The 21,566-nt window shown below is 37.8% G+C and overlaps 2 protein-coding genes and 5 non-coding genes across 14 annotated transcripts; 3 read left to right on the forward strand and 4 right to left on the reverse strand.

Annotated features, from left to right (window-relative positions):
* Window positions 1–1,774: 1,774 nt before the first annotated feature.
* On the reverse strand, window positions 1,775–17,965 carry LOC6561945 (apoptosis-resistant E3 ubiquitin protein ligase 1). 8 transcript variants are annotated; one of them, XM_032736405.2, is made up of 8 exons: window positions 17,548–17,965; window positions 4,241–5,190; window positions 3,984–4,182; window positions 3,574–3,710; window positions 2,796–3,503; window positions 2,409–2,732; window positions 2,077–2,339; window positions 1,775–2,009 (listed from the first exon to the last, which is right to left on the reverse strand). In XM_032736405.2, the coding sequence occupies exons 1-8, from the start codon at window positions 17,744–17,746 to the stop codon at window positions 1,907–1,909; spliced, it is 2,883 nt and encodes a 960-aa protein (XP_032592296.1). In that variant the 5' UTR covers window positions 17,747–17,965; the 3' UTR covers window positions 1,775–1,906. The 8 variants fall into 8 exon arrangements, with proteins under 8 accessions (XP_032592296.1, XP_032592295.1, XP_032592294.1 ...); XM_032736404.2 differs by having other exon boundaries at window positions 2,796–3,521; XM_032736403.2 differs by having other exon boundaries at window positions 2,796–3,527.
* Window positions 15,119–15,190, forward strand: Trnaq-cug. Its single transcript has one exon. It is a non-coding gene; the product is annotated as a tRNA-Gln (tRNA).
* On the forward strand, window positions 17,028–17,099 carry Trnaq-cug. Its single transcript has one exon. It is a non-coding gene; the product is annotated as a tRNA-Gln (tRNA).
* On the forward strand, window positions 17,251–17,322 carry Trnaq-cug. The gene has a single exon. It is a non-coding gene; the product is annotated as a tRNA-Gln (tRNA).
* Window positions 17,966–18,303: 338 nt separating the features above from the next.
* Trnaq-cug lies at window positions 18,304–18,375 on the reverse strand. Its single transcript has one exon. It is a non-coding gene; the product is annotated as a tRNA-Gln (tRNA).
* Window positions 18,376–18,523: 148 nt separating this feature from the next.
* Window positions 18,524–18,595, reverse strand: Trnaq-cug. The gene has a single exon. It is a non-coding gene; the product is annotated as a tRNA-Gln (tRNA).
* Window positions 18,596–18,718: 123 nt separating this feature from the next.
* On the reverse strand, window positions 18,719–19,133 carry LOC6570229 (neuropeptide-like 4). Its single transcript, XM_001996445.3, has 2 exons — window positions 19,110–19,133; window positions 18,719–19,047 (listed from the first exon to the last, which is right to left on the reverse strand). The coding sequence occupies exons 1-2, from the start codon at window positions 19,119–19,121 to the stop codon at window positions 18,862–18,864; spliced, it is 198 nt and encodes a 65-aa protein (XP_001996481.1). The 5' UTR covers window positions 19,122–19,133; the 3' UTR covers window positions 18,719–18,861.
* Between the last annotated feature and the right edge of the window lie 2,433 nt (window positions 19,134–21,566).

Below are 21,566 nucleotides of genomic sequence, written 5' to 3' on the forward strand. Positions count from 1 at the left end.
TAAAGACCTTGTGTCACAATTTCTCTCTTAATACCAGTTTTTAATTGGCGTACAGTCGACCTTCTCACAAAGCAAGACACACTCGAGACTCTGTTGTACCCAAGTACATCTGAACTTATGCTTGTATTTGCTTTTTAAAATGTATGCCAGCCCACTTTGTTTTTGGGCACTTGTTATGGTTGAAAATTTCACTAGTTTATTGTGCTCATAATGTGCTTTAATCTGCCACATTTAGTAGGTTATTACTTGTACTTGACTATGTATGTTTTGAAGCATATTTCATTTGTACAGCTGTACTAAACCGTGTTTGACTTAAGGATACCCTGTACGCAGTATTTGGGGCCTTGGGAAGATCAGAAATGGAAATTGAACAATATCGTTCAATATTATTTGACAAGTTAAAATCCACTTTCTCCTTCAATTTAAATGAGGCGAAAAACATTGTCGGCCTCTTTGACATTTGTTTTCTTTCTCGAATTAGTGTCTAATAATTGTTTAAATTAATACGCACACAAAACATGAGCACGCGTCTGTCAAAAATTTCTACTCAACGTTTCTTTGTCAGTTTAATTCGTCACTCACGCATGACAATCTATTGGAGAAATGACTACTACTAAAAATACACTTTTCACTTGACTCAAAATGATTATGACTTATTGTAACTGCAATGGGTTTATTAACACCAATGAGCAGTTTTGCATATGGCATTAGCGGGGAGTACATTGCACGATATGCCAAAAAAACATATGAGAAGAAAGTGGTTGGTCACTTATTACACCAGTTTTTAGAATTTTTATTGTCACCAGAAGATTTTATTATTTTTATAGAGCGATAAACCGGTTGGACAAAGTAATCTGTGTAGAGATATGGATTAAAGTTCTCTAAAGCATTCTTTGTGCTAGAATGTAAATTAAAAATAGATAACGAGATGCATATTATATAACTTACTTTGAACCGATAACTAGAAATTAGATGATTCAGGAATGTTTTTAATTGTCGATGCTAGTCGTATTAAAGTTTACTGTTTATTTGATTATTTAGTTGAACTTATTCTTCACATCACACATAAGAGATCATTACATTCAATAACGATTTGCTTTCTCAACGATTAAACATTAGTTTGTCTCTATTTTTGTACTATTACTAATTATTTGTAATGTATTTATTTGAATTTGTATGTAGCACACCGATTTCAACATTTTAAAACTGGTATTCATTTTGATATACTATATCTGACCATTTAGATCTTTGAATCTTTGAACTCTACTTAAAAACGCGGCTTTCCCATCCAAGCGAAATTTAGTTGAAATGCATAGTAACATTGCTTTTAGTATAATTTCTTTCATTCTCACAATAGATTCTCTATTTGAATTTAAATTTTAAATACATACTATGATCTACGAAATATGTTTTGAATTATTTGTCTGCTGTTGTGGGCCCTCTGCATAGGTATTTAGAAGTGATTTATACACAATAAGACTGGTATTTAACTATAGTACACAAATCATGCTTCTATTGGTTTTGCAACAGTTTAGTTGCTTCATTTTGGTTTGTAGCAGATTTAAAAAATGTTTTACGATTAACTTGCATTAGTTTATAATACAATTATCACATTCTTTTTGATGATGATATATGTAGATTCATTTTCAATTCGATTCATTTAAAAACTATTTTTGCATTAGGTTCTAATTTAAATATTGCTTTAGGTTTCTTTTCTTTTTCTTCTTTTAAACTATTTAACATAGAAGGCATATAAAGCGCGTAGAAAAACTAGTTCGCTTTTAAATTTAATCATCACGCAAACATAGTAAAAATCGCACCTAGCAATATGACATATAAAGCGTAGGAACATATATAGTTGCAGACTCTAAGCAAAATAACAATTGAATTCTACAAATTCCACACCTTAGACCATTCCAAAGCCCTCGCTGCCCTCGCTGATGGCCAGAAGCAGCGATTTCTCAAATTGCTCATAGCTCTCATAGTCGGGCAGGCAGAGTTGATTGAAACTGCAACAATAATCATAAATTATAATTTAAAAATAAAATAGAAATTGACTGTCAAGGATATACGCACCATGTGTGGGCCGTTGGCAGGTTTCCAAATGTGGGTGCCGCCGTTATTTGAAATTGTGGATTGAGCTCCTGAAAGCCACCAGGTGGCAGCTGGGAACAGCCTGTGGTGAATTGCAGCAGACGCGCCATTTCCGTCTGACTAAAATTACTGACGCCCGCCCAGAACCAGGCGAGGACACGACGAAACTCTGAGGAATTCCCATTGGCAATGTGATGTGACTTGAAGTCACTGATGGAATACTCGCCAGTGCCACACATAAGTAGCTACAACAGGTAGACAGGAAAATTATAATTTATATATATCTATTATTATGGAATAATATTAATATTCACCTCCAGTTCGTTCTCATCGAAAATGCTTAATAAATTGTCGGGTATGATTGCATTGAGGCCCTTCAGAAAACTGTCGACCTCATCCTTAACGCTATTGCAGAGCCGCTGCTGGGCTAAAGCATCTAGATATTGATTTTTGCTGGCATTTGTGACGCGTGTCTTGGCACCATTTGGAATGAGTTCTATGGTCTTGCTCAGCTGGCCGCTGATATCGTACAGATCCTCCACAAAATATAGCTCCAGCGTATCCGTTGCATCCAGATCCGTGTCTAGTATGTACTTAATTTTGGACAGATACAGATCGGGATCGTCCTGCTCAAAGTACTGCAAGAGAAAATACTCTTTAATAAAGAAAAAATTGTGAAAGTGAGAAATTGTATTATTAACCTTATAGTGCACTCTTAGCCCAATTAGTTGAGCCAGAAATGAGCGACTAAATCGGGCTCGCACCAACTGCCGATAGCTACCGCCCAAAGCACTCTCAAAGAGGCATTTGCCCACCATTTTGCCAGCAAATTCAAAGTACTTAAGTTTGAGATGCGCCGGCCTTGTTGGATTGGGATGAACCAGCGCCTGGTGCTTGTCATGAAAGGTACAGAAGAGGCCTCCACGTGAATCGAACAGAGAGCTGCAAACCAACTCGAACCACTCGCGACGCAGACCACCCCAGTCGATTCCCTGCTCCCCCTGGAAGGTGACCTCGAAGTTGCCACACCAGTCCGAAACGGAGAAGCCCTTGGTGGACTTCATGCTGCTCTCCAGTATCTTTTCGCGGTTCACCTTGAGGGCCATCTTCTCGTGATAGTAGCTGGCATGGAATTTGCGCACCTCATGATAGAAGAAATCCTGTTTGTCCTTAAACGTCTCGGAGCCACCAATGTTTTTTAGCAGAAAGTGTGTGAACGTCGCTGCAATAATGTTCCGGTCCTTAGAAGCCAGCTCGATGCGCGGTTGCGCCCCATCATCTATAATGAATACAGGGCCATGCACCTGTGGCATCAGCTGTGGCAAAAAATGGAACTTGGTCGAGGGACACAGTCGAAATGTCGCAATTCGCTTGGGTATGAACTTCAATATCATTTCCTTGATGGTTACCTGAAATATCAACGAATTCTGAGCCTGAACATTTCGCACAATTAATTAAACTCAACTCGATGATACTCACCTGTTTCGGTCCCACATAGCACATCACCTTGCGCGGCTTGCTCCGCGCCGAACCAAAAACACTCAGCAGCTTTGCCTCATAGCAAATGTTGTGCTTCCGCGAGGCAATGTTCTTGTGCACAAGTGTGGTGTCGCTACCTTTGAAAGGCAAAAATATAGATTATCTTATTAGTGTGTTTTGAAAAGGGTCAGAGTTCTCTTTAAGTGAGTGTTCGAATGGAAGAATCAAGTCAATTAAAGGCTACATTTGCATATATAGATTTCAACACATTTTAAACGGAGAAAAATGCAATCGGACATCGCAAATGCATTGAAAATAGCGGAATAGTTCTATAACTGTTCCATTTCAAAGAAAAATATAATTTTTATTCCCCCTGAATTCAATGACTTATAACTGAGCCCATTACTCACTGCTCAGCACGATGATGTCAAAGTCACCGTTGGGCAACTGCTGTTCCCGATAGCTGATAACGGCACGTAGACATATTGGCTCTGGGAAAAGAGCCGTGACGGAGACACGTGAGTTGACGCGATCGTAGTTGAACGCAATCGCATGCTGAAGCTTCTCCACGGAAATGCCATGCAGATCATAGATGGCCACCTGGTAACCCTGCAATAAGACAAGTAATAAAATCTCAAATCAGATTGCCAACAAAATGATGATCTACCTGCAGCGCCTCATCGGACTGTTCGAAGAGGCAGGCATTGCCGAACTCGTCCCTGGGCTCGATATGCATCAGAGTGGGTGCACTGGCGCAGCAGATGACGGTGCTGGCCGGGCGAATGAATCGGGATCTGCGTGGATCGATGGCGCCGGGCAGAAAGTTGCGTACGAACGGTGAGCCGGCAATGTGACTGGCGCCGATCAGCACGGAGATCTTGTATTGGCCCGCTGTGCGGACCGTAAACTTGACTTTGGCAATGTTGGCATTATTGGGATCTGTGGATGAGCCGAGCTCACTGATTGTGACCACTTTGCGGGTGCCCTCGGTGACCTCCACGAAGAACTGGTCCGTATCACAGATGGGATAGGGCTGGCCATTGCGCTGAAAGAAGCGCACAATGAAGCACATGGTGCCACCGACACGGGCCGGATCCTTCCAGTCCCACTGCACCCGACAATTCGCTGGCAGCAGATACTTTCCGGTTACATACTGAAGCAGCGAGTGGCGCGCCTCGGGCGCCAACGATGGCTGTGTCATGGCGGCGAGTGTGACCAGGCCGGCAACGGAAACGGACACCACCAGCATACCGCCCCATGTCCAGGCGTCCTGATGCTGACTCGACTTGACCACCGTTGACCACAGCTGTGCCTTCAGTGCGTCCAACTGTGCCTTCGACGTGGGCAGACCCTGACGCGCCGTCGACCACAGCTGCCAGTCCTTGCCCAGTAGCTTGCTCGCACGCGAATCCTCCAGCCAGTACACGTCCTCCAGCGATGCCACCTCAACGGCCAGCAGACGTTGATAATGATGTTGCATACGATACTCCCGCAGCCATTCGCGCAATATGAGCTTCTGTTGCAAATGCAATGCGGCACGTTGCAAACGCTGTTCGTCCCCTGGCGGCAATTCCGGCAACCGTTCCGGATCACCGGAGCTGGACAACGATGAGATACCTATCCGAAAGAGACACAGAGGGAGAGAGAGAGAGAGACAGGGAGACAATTGATAAATATTATTATATAATTGCTGTGACAAATGAGCAACTTTTGGCGTCGCAGCTTATTGAGTTAAATGATCCAAGTTTGTGTGCAATTCAAAACTTTTGCAGAGTCATTTCGTCATAAGGACACGCTGAGCCAACCGAACAATCAAATTGGAAATGAAATCAGCCGAATGGTGTCTCAAAATAAAAAGCCAACTAATTTTACCAGGTGACTACGTCAATGGCATTTAAGCAGAACTTTGACGACGACAACAACGCCAATCAATTATATTTCAATTTTTATGACTTTACCAAGCTGCAGCAGGGGAAGGCAGAGCCTCCGGAATTGAGCCCGCAAACCAACGCGAATCCAAACTCGACCCCCCTCGAATATGTCATAAGCTAACGCTTATCGCTGACTGGCATCACATAAAAATGTTATGCCTCCCTAGCCACTCTTCAAGTACTACTTCAAGCCATCGAGTTTTGGCCCCCGACTTTCGTAATGTCGCAACGACATTCAAGTTTTCCGCAGTTTTCCCAGCTAATATATAAATATATTTTGATATGTTAGAAGTGCTGAAGAAAACGCTAGTGTTGGAAAGTAACAATATATTTTTTCATAGTCTGACTTCTTATTCGATTTATTCGAGTCAGACAAATTCATTTAAAGAAGATACGCAAATATTAATGACCTTTACAAAATGTAATAATAAAGAGAGAAATAATAATTTAATTTTTTTTTAAGATGTAACCCATAAATTGGCGTGTTTTATTTTTGTTCAACTCAACTCTCCCTCTTTCTGTCTCGGTGTTTCTCTTCCTCTCTCTCTCTCTCTCTCTATTTATCTATATTTCTCTCTCTCTCTCTCTCTCTCTGTTTCTCTCATTTTCCCTTCAGCAAACTAACTAACAATGGTATCCCGACAAATACCGAAACACACAGTCCACCTCAAGGCACAACCGAGTAAAGTAGAAGGTTTGCGGTCTGGTGGCGACCAGAAAAATGTAAAAATAATACTCGTCGAGCATTCAGCCGCTATTTACTTCCGACATAGTACAACCAACGTCAGGTTTGCGTGCCTGACATTCGAAAACCATTTCATTTCGTTACCAATTTCGCTTATTTCTAACACTCGTCCCCCATACTTATTACTATAGTAGTGCCTCCTATTTTACTATTTATACCCTGTACCCATTATTAATGGGCAAGCAAGTTATAATGAAGTTGTTACATATACAATGCGACATTTCCGACCAAAGAGAAGCATTTATATATACCTAACTGATGACGGATATCGACAAACTGGTTAATCACTCCTTCTCCCAAACCTGGGGGTATTTTCAGGTATTTTATGTTTGTATCTTAGAAGATCGGATAACTCGAACTTATTAATAAACTTTTCTATGTTTATAAGTAAGAATGTATTTGACAAGGTATCTTTAAGTCGGAAACACTTTTATGTGCTTGTCCACAATTCGTGCGAAACGAGCAACTTCCGTTTGATTTCGTTGATTCTGTGAGCGAGTTTAAAACGCCGAAGAATCTAAAGAGCAAACAATGAAAGGCAACTTTTGATGTTGAAAAACTTTACAGTGTATGTGTGTAAGTGTATGCAATTATAGTATTAGTGTTGCATATTTAATAGCGTTACGTACAAAAGTACCAAGTGCGCTTTACGTCAATTGTTCAACGAGAATTACTAATCCTTTTAATAGAAGGTAGTAAAAACATTCAACATGCATTCGAAGTTATTGATTTTTGCAACTGAAATGGAAATTCAGTTGAAAATGTAAGAAAGAATCTTTGGGACAACAGGTTAAGTGACTTTTAACCAAAGTGTTTGTTTTTAAATGTAAGTAGATAAATAATGTTCATTAAATATAACTTACTCGCATAACTAAGTAAGTATTTCGTGTCTTAAAAGTTGCTAAACTAATTTATAGACTTACCATTCGCATGATTAAAACCCACTTTGAAACTGACTCGTGGCAAGATCTTTCGAGAAATAGAGAATGGGCAGCCGACTTGCATGTTATAGACCAATAGTGCCATATCATAATTTTTGGTAAGCGGATTCAAAATTCCCTTAAACTTCGCATAGCCCCGGAGCACTACTTGTTCGCTACTCATCGCTGCGTCCTCAGGCGCCAACTCAAAGTGATCCATGTGTGCAGCGACAAATCGTCGAAAATTCAATTATTACTTTCTAAATTTTGGCATATAAATCAACTCTTAAACATTTCACAATAACTGGGAAGTCTAAAACAGTCCAAATTAAAAGCATTGCTTAACTTAAATCTATTCTTTAGTTAAGAGACCCATAATGCGCTGCTAAGCGACTTTTTTTGTTTGCTCATTAGCTGAGCCACTTGGCCAAGGGCTATGCAAATGTAGGCTGGGCGAAAGGTGGCAGGAAACAACTTGGCCTAATAGCAGGGCTTTATTAGAGCTCTTCTTTGTCATCATTTTGCGATTAATTTTTAATCAGTTTTCGCTTTTGCCATTTTGGCTCGAGGTGCGCGAGAAAAGTTGCGAGAGCAGCAAACCTGATAATGAGATGAGTAAATAGGATTGTTCTAGTTAATGCACGACTTATAGATACTCCGTATCGAATATATCTAGCCAGGTCTCAGAACATGAATAATACTTTATTTTACGAAGGGTATGTTCGAGTCGAGCACGCCGTTGAAGACATACAACTGTCACGTGCGTAGCCGTGCATATATATATACAGATAATATATTACTTATTTCCAACTCCCTTTTAACTTTGGGGTCAGCGTAAGATGTCGGTTGACTGTTTACATTGGGACTTGTCTTTAAATAAACCGTCAGTCATTAATTACGCTTTTTTTGTTGTGTTTGCTTTATCGATTGGGGGACGCTCGAAAATGGAGGATGGAGGACAGGCGATGTGCCTGGAAATTACAAGTTAAACGATGTTTGATCGTCACCTCAAAGGGCAAAAGTCGTAGCCAAAGGAAGCCAAGTGAAAGGGGTCGATTAAAAGCCGAAATGTTCATGCATTCATTTTCACATTGGCCATTGTGTTATTTTTTTTATTGTCAAAGCGAAAAATTGTGAAATTGGCAGCTGCAAGGTCGTTGTCTGTATGTATTTTAGTGCCATCTGATGTCGCAAGTTCACACTACTTTTAGCTTTAAAAAATGTTGTAAATAAATCAATTTTACAACTTAACAATTCAAGCATGTTTGCACTTATATCCACGTGCCTGTTTATAAGTATTTATGTTGCCCGTCTGCAGCAAAAGCAAAAGCAAAACAATAACAACAACTGAGGCTGGCAGCGGCAGCGGCAGCGGCAGACCCAGCAAATACTAGCGTAAAATATTTGAATATTTAATTTGAAATAATAAAAAGTGCTCTTCAGCTCGACGCTACGATTCTGGCCGCACTTGCCCCAAGTGGCGGCATAATTTCAAATGCCACTTTGGAAACAGCCTCTGCAAATTACGTATACGCAAGATGGGCCGCACAAATGAAAATTTCGCACAGCGCTCTCATCGCGACAGCCACACACACACACACACGCATACATACATACATATATATATATATAAAGTGCTTAGGGCTCCCAAGTGCTCTCTAGCCAGCCAGTGAGTAAACTGCCACCCGCTTCCCCTCCTTCTCTTGCTGATGCTGATGCTGTGGCTGGATGCGCCTTCAAAGCTTTCTATTTAAAATAAATCTGTAGCTAAAATATGAATAACGAACATCATACATATGGATATATATTTATATATGTATATATATGTATGACTAACAAGGCAGGTAAAAGGATGCATAGAGAAAACCAGATAAAAACGCTGAGATGCGACACAAACAGATCAGCATTGTTTACGTGACAGTGGAATAAATGTATGTACATAAATAAATATATATATATATATATATATATATATATATGTATATGTACTTATGTATTATTGATTCAATAATTTAAATACTAAGCAAACAAACAGACAAATATTGTACTCTCACTGATTTAATGGAAAATCAATTTGGCTTTATTGTCGCATCAACTTGCGAATCAACGTTCGCAACGCTGTTTGGACCAATGCCAAAATGTTGTTAGATTCGGTGCCCAAAAGTACCTCAGATCTGTCTTAGCCATTGCTGTTGTCGTTGTCGTTGACGTTGCCGTTGCCGTTGCCGTTGCAGCCGCTCAACGTACATAAAACAAGTGACTCAATAGAATTTTAAACACTCACACCTGACCTGACTGCAGCGACAGCCGTGAACAAAGATGTTGCCAACTTGCCGCCAATGATTCAAAAGCCAAACCCCCATGGTGATAATGATAATGATAATGATGATGACGACGACGACAATGTCTGGCTCTAAGCACAGAATGCCATCAGTGCCGGGCGAGGGTGAGGGAGTGAGACGAGCAGACACATTTGTGGCTTACCCAATCTCATTCGGGTAAGTATCGGTGTGGATGGTGTGCGTGGGTATAGATGCAACGAATCTAAACTTTTTGCGCAAGTAGTTCACCCTTTCCCTTACACATAGTTGCAGCTCCCCTTATGTTTTATGTGGTGCTCTTTTACCAATGTTTAGTCATGTGTTCACTTATGCAACCAACTTTAGGGGCGAATTCTACCATGTTGTTGTACACCTACACCCAACCATCCACCCACTCACAAATACAAGGTCACCAAATGTTGCCAAGTATGCTTCGTTTTTCATCAATAAATAGTACAACAAGAGGCAAAGATATTTCTAATTTGCATACACACATTGAAAGCTTTAAATTCTCAACTATATGGAAATTGGTATCCTTTCTGTCTGTATTTAGTTTATATTCAGGGCAAACTGAATAAATAGTATAAATGCCAAACATGTTTCCAATTCACATACATATCTAATTTCCCACCTTGGTAGCATTGTTAACAATTGGCGGAAGATGTAAATGTCCTTAAATCAAATTAATCTTCGACAAGACGTTTTCACTTTCAATTACATCTTGAGTTTATATTTAAAAGCAATAATCGTGAATAATACGACAAGATAGCAAAGACATATTCGTTAGTAAGTCTATGTTCTTACCTTGGTAAAGTTATTAACAATAATGCACTTAATTCAAATTATGTTTCTATACAAGATTTTCTCTTTTCAATAAGTATTAAGTTTATAATTAAAAACAAACTGAATGAAGTTTAACAACTGAGTTGCTTAACAAAGTTTTACCGATTATCAAATATACAAATTGGGTTAAAATTAGATAGATAACATATTATTGTCATAAATTATTGGCAGCTGTTAAAGTTATTATTGATTAAATAGTAGAATTATAATTAACATTTCCTCACACTTAAAATAAGAAGAAAATGCGCTGGGGATTCATAATTAAATGCATTAAATTTAAACTAAAAGTTAAATATACAAATTTCCACACGAACATTTTTTGCGTTAACTGTTTATGTATACTTTTTATCACTTATGTACTTATATAATTATTTATTACGTCCGATTTAAGATATATACATATGCAAATATATGCTCATTTCAATGAAATCACATTTAAAAATGTTGTTTTGTAAATTGCATTTCGATGTGACTATGAATTTGTTAGCCTGTTTAATTTCAGCAATTGTGATAATATTTGACCTACTTCCAATGGGAATGCTCATTATATATTCGTTGCACTTAATGCTTGGCCACACGAGTGCATGCCAATTGTGCAACAAATATATATTATTTCAGTTTTTTGAAACAAAAAAGCAATCAGTAAACTCCATGGAAATATTCATATGAAAACATAAAACATAAAACTACAAAAGCCATTAGCGCATAAAGCCTGACCACAAGCCATGAGCTATCAAAGAGGTAGAACCCTTAATTGGGTTAAAACTATAACTAAAAACTATATAAACATGGCTTGGCTCTCGTTTCCGTTTCCCTTATGCAAGTATCAAATCGTGTATGCCCAGAAATGGCAACCTGGCAAAGTTGGCTTAAGCCGTTTGCCAATTGGCTGCAACGGCAGCGATAGTTCGCCCTTGCAATTAATATATACATATATATATATGTATGTGCGTGGCCTACATTAAATGCAGCTTGCCACTACATACATGCAAATATGGCAACGAGCGAAGCTGCAAAAGTTCGGGATTTGAAATTCAAGTTGTGTGTATGAATTTGTAAAATTAATTTGCACAGTTAGACTGTTGAGTCTCTATGGTCTTTGGTAGAAGTTTTGCCCGTTCAAACTCTGCAACAATTTCAACTTGTGTTCAGTTATGAACAAGACTTGGAATTTGTATGTGTTATGATATTTCTAGACACTTTTCTTCTCAGACTTTATTGCAGCACACAAATAAATGGGGTCAGCGCAAAAAAAGAAAACATATTGAAACGAAAACAAAAACAATATTGCGCATACGCCACGTTTTAGCCACGCATTGAAATGGAATTTACATTTTGTAGTTGAAAGCTTTGAGCTTTAGTATTTAATTGCCCCAGCGATTTGGGTGTGTTACAAACTGGTCCCCAACTGCACAGAGACTCACTCACCTGAGGACGCGGACTGCGAGTGCCGCATTGTGGCCATGGCAATGGAATTTATCTCCGATTCAGGCGACCACATTGTTATATATTCCTGAACAGTCGATGCAGTGGATGCCTTGTGGTATATTTTATGTAATTAAGTTATTGAACGCGACGTTGTCTCAAGTTGTTCACTTTAAACTGAATAGTTAAATAGTCATGTTGCACTATGTTCTTATTTGGATTTGAAAGTGTGGTTTTTATAATTCGTTTTTAAATTATTCGAAAAAGTTGCAGCATAAACTTTAGACATATTTTATGCAAAACAACATCTGTTGTTGGTTACAACGGGTTGCAGTTGGTTTAGCAAAAGTTTTGCATTGCATGTTAACAAACAAAAAAGAGAAAAGAAAATCAGTAAAACAATCTGAAAAGCCTAGTTGCAAATATAATGTTGTAGGCGTTGTGGCAAGTATCAATGTAAGTAAAATAAGTAGGCGTGAAATGGGTCGACAGCCTTGACTGGCGTGGGAGGGGATTCGAGGTCGATCAAAACTTGCAGCCAAAAAGTGCAAATCAGAATTGAGAGAAGCCACAACTTTTCTTTGCCAAGAAATCGCAATGCAAAAATGGTGGCCAAGAAAATGGCACACAATTCATCTTAAAAATTGTTTTTTTTTTTTACTTTTATTTTACAAGCCATTTAAGAGCCACTTTCTCATACAACAAATGCCATTTTTTGTTTACTATTGGTCGACAGGAGCAAAGTAAATTTTGGCAGCTGCAGCTTGAGGACCCTTCACAATACAAGTGCTTAATGCCTCTTGTGTGCTGTTGGCGAAACTGCAACTATTGAACAATATTGCCAATATTGATCTACTGGGACAGCATCTATCATGTGCGACAGTTACATGTGTTTCGAGTGAAGAGCAACAAACAAAGAAATTAATCTATTTGAAGTCGCTTACGAATCTAGATGACATGCTGTACTCATAGCTATTAAGCGAGGAAGGAATATGATAAGACTCAAAATCGATGTAGCTGAAAGTGTAAAGTGATAAAGCCGCATTTTTCCAACAATTCTAAAAATAGAGTCATCAAACTGCTGGTGATCATTTTCAGAGATAGACATATACATTTCCGGATCAGATATGCCGCTGTTATGTGCTGGTATTACATTGGTATCAGTGTATTTAGTCTGACTTGATTTTGTTGTAACTGTTTCACTAACATGTTTATCTATGTTGAAAACAATCTGCTATTCCAGATATATTTATACATAGATATATATATATTTATATCTATATAATTGAAATCTAAGAGTACATACTTCAAGTGTAAATATACAATCCTTAGTATTCTTAATTTTATGCGAGTTTAAAAACATAATTTCTCAAATGTTGTTGCCAGACTATCGAAATAGAACATCATCATAATTATTGCTTTTCTAAAACAGTTTTAAAAGTTTTACTGCATTTATTAAACGGTTTGTAATGCTTTGCAGCAGATTGTTTGATTTTCTAAAAGTCAACAAATTAAAAATACCAATTGCAAGATTGAAATGCGATTTTTTTTTATCTAATAGAAGCACTCTTAAAAACAAACACATTTTGTTTGATGTGGACAAACGCAACGTGAGCAAAAAACGAAAGATGTCCTTGGAGACCAGCGCTATCTGCTTTAAGCATGTGTGATTCAATAATTTCAGAAAAAGTCACAACAGCAGATTCTTTTCTTCTTTGCCTTCTTCTTCTACTTTAGCCTCCATATCGTGGTACACATCATCATTGGCATTGATGGCGCCATTTTTGTTTTTCCCGCACATTTGTTTGTTTAGCTAGCCAATCTGAGTGTACGTGTGTGTGTGTGCGAGTAAATGTGTGTGTGTGAGTGTGTGAATGTGTGAGAGTATCCTGTTCCCGTCGGCGCTTGTAATGCGACCTGACAAACTTTGTCTGCAGTTATAAGCACTTGTCTGTGTGAGTATGTGCGTGTGTGTGTGTGCGTTTTTTTTCCTGCTTTGTTTTTTTGTTTGTGAGCGCCATCTGTGTGAATCGATCTGTGTTTGTGTGTGTGTGTTGGTGTGTGTTTGTTTGTGTTTCTGTGTGTGTTTACCGTCGGAATTTGTAATGAAAGTGAGCTGTTCATTTGCTTTAAGGTCGCCAAGTGGCCGACGTCTATTTGGGTTTCCCTTCTGTTTTCTCTTTTCCTTGCGCATAAATACGTACATGAGACATGTATTATATGTGTGTATGAAAAGATAAGTTAAAGCTTCACTGTCATTTCTTTTATATAGACATACACACACACAGACACAGTCAAAGCCTTTGCATAACTTGTCATAATGCGGGTCTATGATTAAAATAAACTCCTTATGCATATTACTTACAATTTTATGAATACCAAATTGCAAAAAGACAGCAAAGCGTTTTGAAAGAGACGATTAAAAGACTGCAGTTTGTCAACTCTGCTAATTAGAAGATGCAGCGTGAACAGAGTAGCAATTAGTCGAACATTTTTTCGTGAATTCTTGGTAACTATTTTTGTCACCATACAAGTGGAAATTAATTTTGCGTTTAAATGCGCAAATGTTTTTCATGCTCTTTGTTTTCGATTCAAGGATACCCACAAAAGGCACAATATGATAATTTGCGAGAGCAACGGAGCCTTCAACAACAATGGCGCTCGCAACTGAAACAGAGAGAGAGATAGCAGCAACATCATCAGCAGCAGCAGCAGCAGTTTCCGTCCGGCGTCTGTTGTCTTGGCCTACATAACAAAAACAGTTGCAGCTCACAGGCAGGCAAGGGAAGGCAAAGGGTAGGGGTTAAGAGACAAAAGAGAGAACGTGGCATTAAAGGGCTTTTTGTTATGGGCACACACACACACACTCACATTTATTTTAGAGTTTTGTTGTAATTTTCTTGTTGCTTTTCATTTGACACTCGAGTCATTGTTAACGATTGCCTTCAAATCTTTTTAATTTTATGTTTACATATACACAAATATATCCTCAGTCAGGAAAACAAGTGCCGTTTCCCCTTAACAACACCAACAAATTGGCTTAGCAGGCACATAATGGGAATTTCATTGTGGTCAAAGCGTACCAACACAACTATTTCCTCTCTTTGTTCCGCAAAACTAAAACGTTTTCACCGGAAAAGGCTTTAACTGAATACCTTCCCCTTCACCTCGTGGAGTCGCCTTTGCAGGACCTACTTTGAAAGAACTTCTTACTTGTGTCGATTGTTGAAAAACTGTTGCCACTTATTGAACCGTTTATTTAAATTTTGAATTTGTTTACCTCAGCAGTTCAAGAATTTGTATTATTTTAATGCAAAGTAATAAAATTTTGCTTGTTTGCTGTCGATTCTTGATCACCGGGGTTCCATGGTGTAATGGTTAGCACTCAGGACTCTGAATCCTGCGATCCGAGTTCAAATCTCGGTGGAACCTGATTTATACCGATTATTTTTGTATTTTCAATACAATTTTATATAAAAAGTAGAATAGATCAAGAAAATATTCAAAGCTATTAATAAAAGCAAATCAATTAAATACCGTATCATTATTATAACATATTTTTAGATCTGTTTTGGGCTTATTTGTGTCTTAAAATTGAAAACAACTTCTCCGCTCGTTAATCACATGTATTCTTAACATATTTATAAGTATTTCTGTATGCTGTGCGTTATGAAAATGTAATATTCCAAGCTGGACCCATTACAAATCATAATGACTAAGCCCCTTCATAAATAATGAGGTATACAATCCATGTTTAATTAATAATCAGGTCAGTCCAAACACCTTAATATAATTAAGGTCACAAAACAAGGAGTGATATAAGTCGAAGCTCCAACAGCTAACAATCATAATTGATTTGCAGTGATTTGCAGTTACTGCGACATTTAACAAATATGATTATGCCAACAATTCTTGGCGGGAAATTTATTGCATTGCGATTAAAAAGTGTTTAAAGGTGGTGACCTCTCCGGCACGTGCACGAATTTTGTATATAGGATGGGGATGGGAAAAGTTATTTGCCACGAAATGGTTGCCACAACGGTTAATGACGAAGGCAAATCAACAAAAACAAACAGGGTAAACAAATAAACAAATGCAAAGAGTTGTACTTCGTTTTCATTTTTTTTATTACATATTTATATTTGCATTGTTGTTACTGCTTTTTTTTTTGGATGCCAACAAAAAAATAACCGAGACGCGGCGCGTCCTGAATCAACAATCAACCAGCGGGCTCCGAAGTAAAACCAAAACTGAGCATTTAAGGACATTTACGATTGATTTTATACCGAAAACACGACTCGACACTCTCTCTGCTGCCGTTTTATTGCCATTGGCCATGCTGTGTGCTGTTTGTGACACAGAAAACTTCGTTTTGTGTACAAGCCGAACGAAGCGAACGAAGCGTCCAACACCCGAACGGTAATTCGGAGTAAAAGCTTCCAGGCCATTGCCACAGCGGAGCGCTTTCATATTCCAGCAGGTTGTTTTTTGTTTAGCCCGCCAATTATAATGCTGGCAACACAATGTGCTTTCACTTAATTAGCCTATGCATACAAGATGTGCACATACATATGTACATATGTACCATTTATACGACGGGTGTACATATGTACTATTCTCATTGAAGAGGTAAGTATGTATGTAAAATATTTAAAGTATTTACTTTAATTATTCAAACATATTCGTCTTAAAATGTATTTCATGAAATAAGGCATACGGTAAATGCTTAAATATTTTATGATTGTTGAATAATACGTTATTGAGAATGTTTCCACTTTGAAAAAATTGTTAGGTAGTTGGCTTGGATTTAAATGTCGTTTCGGATCAGAATAAAATTAAAGCAAGCAGAAAAGTTTTGTTTGTTTCAACAGCATTAAACAAATATTCTACATAATTTTGTTAAAGTCTACATAATTTGGTTTTGTGTGTTTTTCTTTGACCGATACTGAAGCTTATAACAGCTTAGTGAAATATGGTGAGTTCGGCTGAGAACTTGGAGTAAAATATAAATAAATATATATACACAAGGTCTTAATTTTAATATATAGAGATCCGTGTTGTGTGATTTGCATACAGTTCAAATAGTGATATATTTTTCCCAACCCATAATATATACATATATAGGATATAAATACAATATGATATCAAAGATCTCTTGATGCGAAGTCACTTGTCGAAAGTTTTCAGTGGCTTTAGCAGATGCCAGAATTTTGGTGATCAGTTTATTACTGGCAGATACAAAACCAATTTGTTACTGAACTCGCAGCATGGTTCCATGGTGTAATGGTTAGCACTCAGGACTCTGAATCCTGCGATCCGAGTTCAAATCTCGGTGGAACCTAGTCAAATACTTTTTTCTTTTATATATTTAAATTGTTTATCGAAAATATTTAAGCTAAATTTATATAAAATAAATTTTACAAGGTATTGAGCACTTTTTATCTATTTCACCATAAATTTTTACTATCTATTTTTTATTGGAAGACCATATGGGTTCCATGGTGTAATGGTTAGCACTCAGGACTCTGAATCCTGCGATCCGAGTTCAAATCTCGGTGGAACCTGAGCTTAGCGATCTTTCCTTTTTTTTTATAAAAGTTACACGTTTCTCGAAATTTATTTACACACTATTGGTTGAAGAGCTTTCGAACTGCAAATACAGAGCATATATACACACACACATTTGCACAGTATACAATGTTTCGAGAATGCATACACACTAAAAATGGTCTTGAAAGCTCAATGGACCGCATTTTTGCAGACTTGATTGTTGTTGTTTGAATTCTTACCTTGATCACGGAACAGTCGCTTGTACGCGAGCCATTCGTCGGCAGTTAGGCTGAGTGGATGTTCCTCGTGACTGTGGGTGTAACGATGCAGCCAGTCTGGATACGATGACCAAATCAATAAAACAATCTTTACCAATGAGACGGTAAACATTAAACTCAACACTATTGCAATCAGCACTTTCAACGAGCGTTTCCACATAATAAATACGCATAATACACGCACAGAGTTATTTAAGTAAATGCAATCAAATCGCGTATTTGGCTAGTTAAACTTAACGCACGCAATTAATTTTAATAAATATTTAATAAACAGACTATTAACTGCTGCGACGCTAGCAGCGCGTCATTTTGCGTTTTTGCAACACTCGTTTTCATGTGCATTTATTTATGACACAACAAAGTGTATTAAATGCTTTTACTGTTATTATTGGTAGCGCAGACGTTCATATTTGTTTATAGACACACACAGAGACATAAAACCGTACAGATTTGCGCAGGCGAATGTTTGTGTTGGTCTGATTGCGTTTTCGTTAAACAGCTGACTGGTAAAGTTGCCATATAGTCATGAGCCAACAATCTGGCAGCACTGAATGCATAACCGATGCACAAACCACTCGACCTACTCAAAAATTATTATGTACATATATTTTTATTTATATAACTTTTTAAAGAAAAATAATACGGTATGTGTGTGTTTTTTTAAGGAGTGTAATAGTATTTTAGAAAAATAGGACAGAAGAAAAAAATATTTATCCCAGGTTCCACCGAGATTTGAACTCGGATCGCAGGATTCAGAGTCCTGAGTGCTAACCATTACACCATGGAACCTCTTTCGATTCCGACGGCAAAAGTCGTAAAGTATTAACGCTTTTACACTGTAACTCAAATAATACCGAATCAGCGAATTTAGTATACTAAAAATACTTTTTAATTAAATTTAAAAAGTTCTAAATAAATGAAAAAAGTAATCGTACTCAGGTTCCACCGAGATTTGAACTCGGATCGCAGGATTCAGAGTCCTGAGTGCTAACCATTACACCATGGAACCTCTTACAAATTGAGTGTCAAAAGCCCAACAAATATATAAGCATCGTTTTCTCCAAGTATTTTGCAGCTAAAAACAATCAAATTAATTTTTCGACAATCTTATTTTGATATTTTTAATATATATTTTATTTATTTTTTTTGTGTGTTTTTTATAAGCATTTATCAGTATAAAAAAATCTAATTAGAATAACCAGCGCGCGCTTATCCATTTCCATTATCACAAGTCCATTGTCGGGGTGGTATTAATCGTCACACTATGCGTAATATTTAGCCGTAGTAGGCATATGGAGAGGCGTATCCAGAGTAGGCAGAGTAGCCATAGGGACTGCCGCCATAATAGAACTGTGGAGCCGGCTCCGGACTGGCAATGGGCACTGGGACAGGTGCAGCACGAGGAACGGGCGCTGGAACAGCCAAGGAAACAGCGAACAGGGCAGCGAACAGAAGAGCGAACTAAAAAAAAAGATATTAAATATACAATATATGTATAATTAAGTCTGTATTAATCTAGTTACCAGCTTGAACATTTTGAGTTTTATTTTTTGGGATTGCTTGTTGTTATTGAAACAATTACACTTTGTGTTTTGATGCTGTCTGCTTGAATTCGGTCTCTATTTATACCCCCAAAAGCGAATCTCATGACTTATTTATGATGACGAAAACAATGTTTTTTTTTAGGTTTTACTTTTTATTTTGCAATTATGGCACTTTTGTTTTCTGTATTCTACTTTGCTTTGCTTTGCTCACGGCATTCTCCAAAGTTGTTGATAGTTTTGTCAGCAATCAAAGTTGCTTTGAATTCTAATTCCCTCTTAACGCCTGCTCAATATTCGGGAACTATATATCTATACTACTATAGATATTACTTGGGCATGTGTATTTTTACCTGTATTGCGTAGCTGGCCTTGAATCCGATTGGTATTCTGATGTTTGATGTTTGAGCCCGCCGTACGACTTCTGTGCAATGCATCGAGCATATTAATTCGCATTTCTTTGGCCAGAACCCATTTGACAGCAATTAAAGTGATTAATGATTTTATTGGCCAAATAAAAGTTGCGGGCTGACAGAAGTCAAATGGGCTCCTCATATTTTTATTATAAATATATCAGACAATGGAGAAAATTAATCAAAATAGCGCAATTAATTAAAGTAACTGTCAAAATTTTAAATAATGTTCATTTTTCAGTTGCTAAATAAAAGTTGAGGAAATGTGTTCCTCTTATTTTTATAATATAAATCGAAGACTGGAGAAAATGAATCTATTTATTGAAAAACCAAAGTGAGAATGCATTTATTAGAAACGATTTATTCAATTTACATAAAAGTGCAACTTTTAATGTTCATTAAACATTTAAACTTTCAATTATTATTAAGATCGATGTCTTCTTTTGACTGTTACAAAGCAAGTAAACAACTTCATGATACCCATTGATAAGTTGAAGAACTTTTATTTATTTTTTTACACATTTGCTAAGCAGATTTGTAGTTAAATCCTAAATGAGTTGACACAAAATTTGGAAAAATACTGTCGTCGCTCCATATTCAATATTTTTTCTTATTTTTGGCAACGAGTGTCGCAGTTGTTCTGTGTGTCATTAGGCTGTCGTTAAAGCCAGAAATTGAAGCAATAAGCTCATCTAACGAGACATGCAAGTTGAATTCAAAATCAATGCAGCCATGATGACAACACACAGTCTAAATTTACAGACACAGCTAAGGGGCGGAACAGGGCTTGAGAGGGGTGGATAAGCCTCTTATGGACGATGATGTCAAAATGCCAAACAAAGTGTTTGTCGACACACATTCTCGAATATAAAAGACCGAATTGAAAGCAATCTCAATCGCAGTCTGTTTCTGTTTGCATTAAAGTCAAAAGCTAAGAAAGAATCTTTCATCATGTTGAAGCTGGTAAATAATACATTTATTAATTGACATTGCATGACGTGAAACGAGTATTTTCTCTGTTGCAGGTGTTCCTGTTGCTTGCAGCCATATTCGCTCTTGTTATGGCAGTGCCAGCTCCCGTGCCTGGACCGAATCCTGCACCCAGCCCACAATTCTACTATTCGGCCGGGTATCCAGTGGCCTATGCATCTCCCTATGTTTATTATGGATAATTTTTATTATAAATGATACATGACAATAAAGAGATTTTACAAGGATATCTGAAAAATTATAATATAGCGTAGTCTGATGAGCTTTATTTTGGACAGCCTAAAAATATGCAACGAAAAGTTTCACTAACATAAGACAGAAATGTCTGGTTGTTAACCGCCATCTATCTGTCGTGTATGATAATGCAAACTTAAAACAAGGCACCATCTATGGGCCAGTTTTAAAATGACTTAGGATAAAGCACCATCTATGTAATTTAAATAACTTCTGTGTACTTTAACATGAGGTTGCATCAACCCCATCTATGGTACTTAAATTTATGGATACCCAAACTTGGTTTTATGTGCCAACGTGTGGTGAATAACTTTGTGCTACACATTTCTGTTATAATTATAGAGACAGAATATGAATCAAATCCGTTATATCCTGTATAACAACACGCAAAAAGCACACCACTTCCCCAACGTCCTAAGGTCGAAAGCTTAAAAAGCTTACGCGGCCATCAATTCCCCTGTCAACATTTTCGAATGTTGGGCAACATTTTACCAACATGTGGCCCAAAGAATCCTTTTCGATATGATGATGTTGTATGTTGCCCATTTGGGGTGACGACATGTTGTCTATGACGAGGCGACGAAAATAAAGGATTCCAGAAGAGGCGAAAGGACCTTCAGTACAATTTCTGATTTCGCACTGATTTGAGCAAAGCAGCAAGCAGCCAGCGAAATCAACTGTAAGTTGAAGTCGCTAACTGTAAAGTCGCCGACGTCCTTGTCGTGCGCCCGACGAGCACCGCTTATCACGCATCCTGTTTCTGCTTCTGTTTCTGTTTCGGCCAACGCGTGTTGGTCTCAGT

The sequence above is a fragment of the Drosophila grimshawi genome, unplaced genomic scaffold (assembly GCF_018153295.1).
Source record: "Drosophila grimshawi isolate 15287-2541.00 unplaced genomic scaffold, ASM1815329v1 contig_1377, whole genome shotgun sequence".
In the NCBI taxonomy this organism is placed as follows: Eukaryota; Metazoa; Arthropoda; class Insecta; order Diptera; family Drosophilidae; genus Drosophila; species Drosophila grimshawi.

Excerpts from the sequence above, each read along its gene's own strand:
- LOC6561945 (XM_032736401.2), bottom strand. The coding sequence starts at position 7,389 with ATGGATCACTTTGAGTTGGCGCCTGAGGACGCAGCGATGAGTAGCGAA. Across the intron at positions 4,183-4,240 it reads AGTCCGATGAGGCGCTGCAG|GGTTACCAGGTGGCCATCTA; the intron begins GTAGATCATCAT and ends GTCTTATTGCAG. Across the intron at positions 3,528-3,573 it reads GCTATGTGGGACCGAAACAG|GCTCAGAATTCGTTGATATT; the intron begins GTGAGTATCATC and ends CGAAATGTTCAG.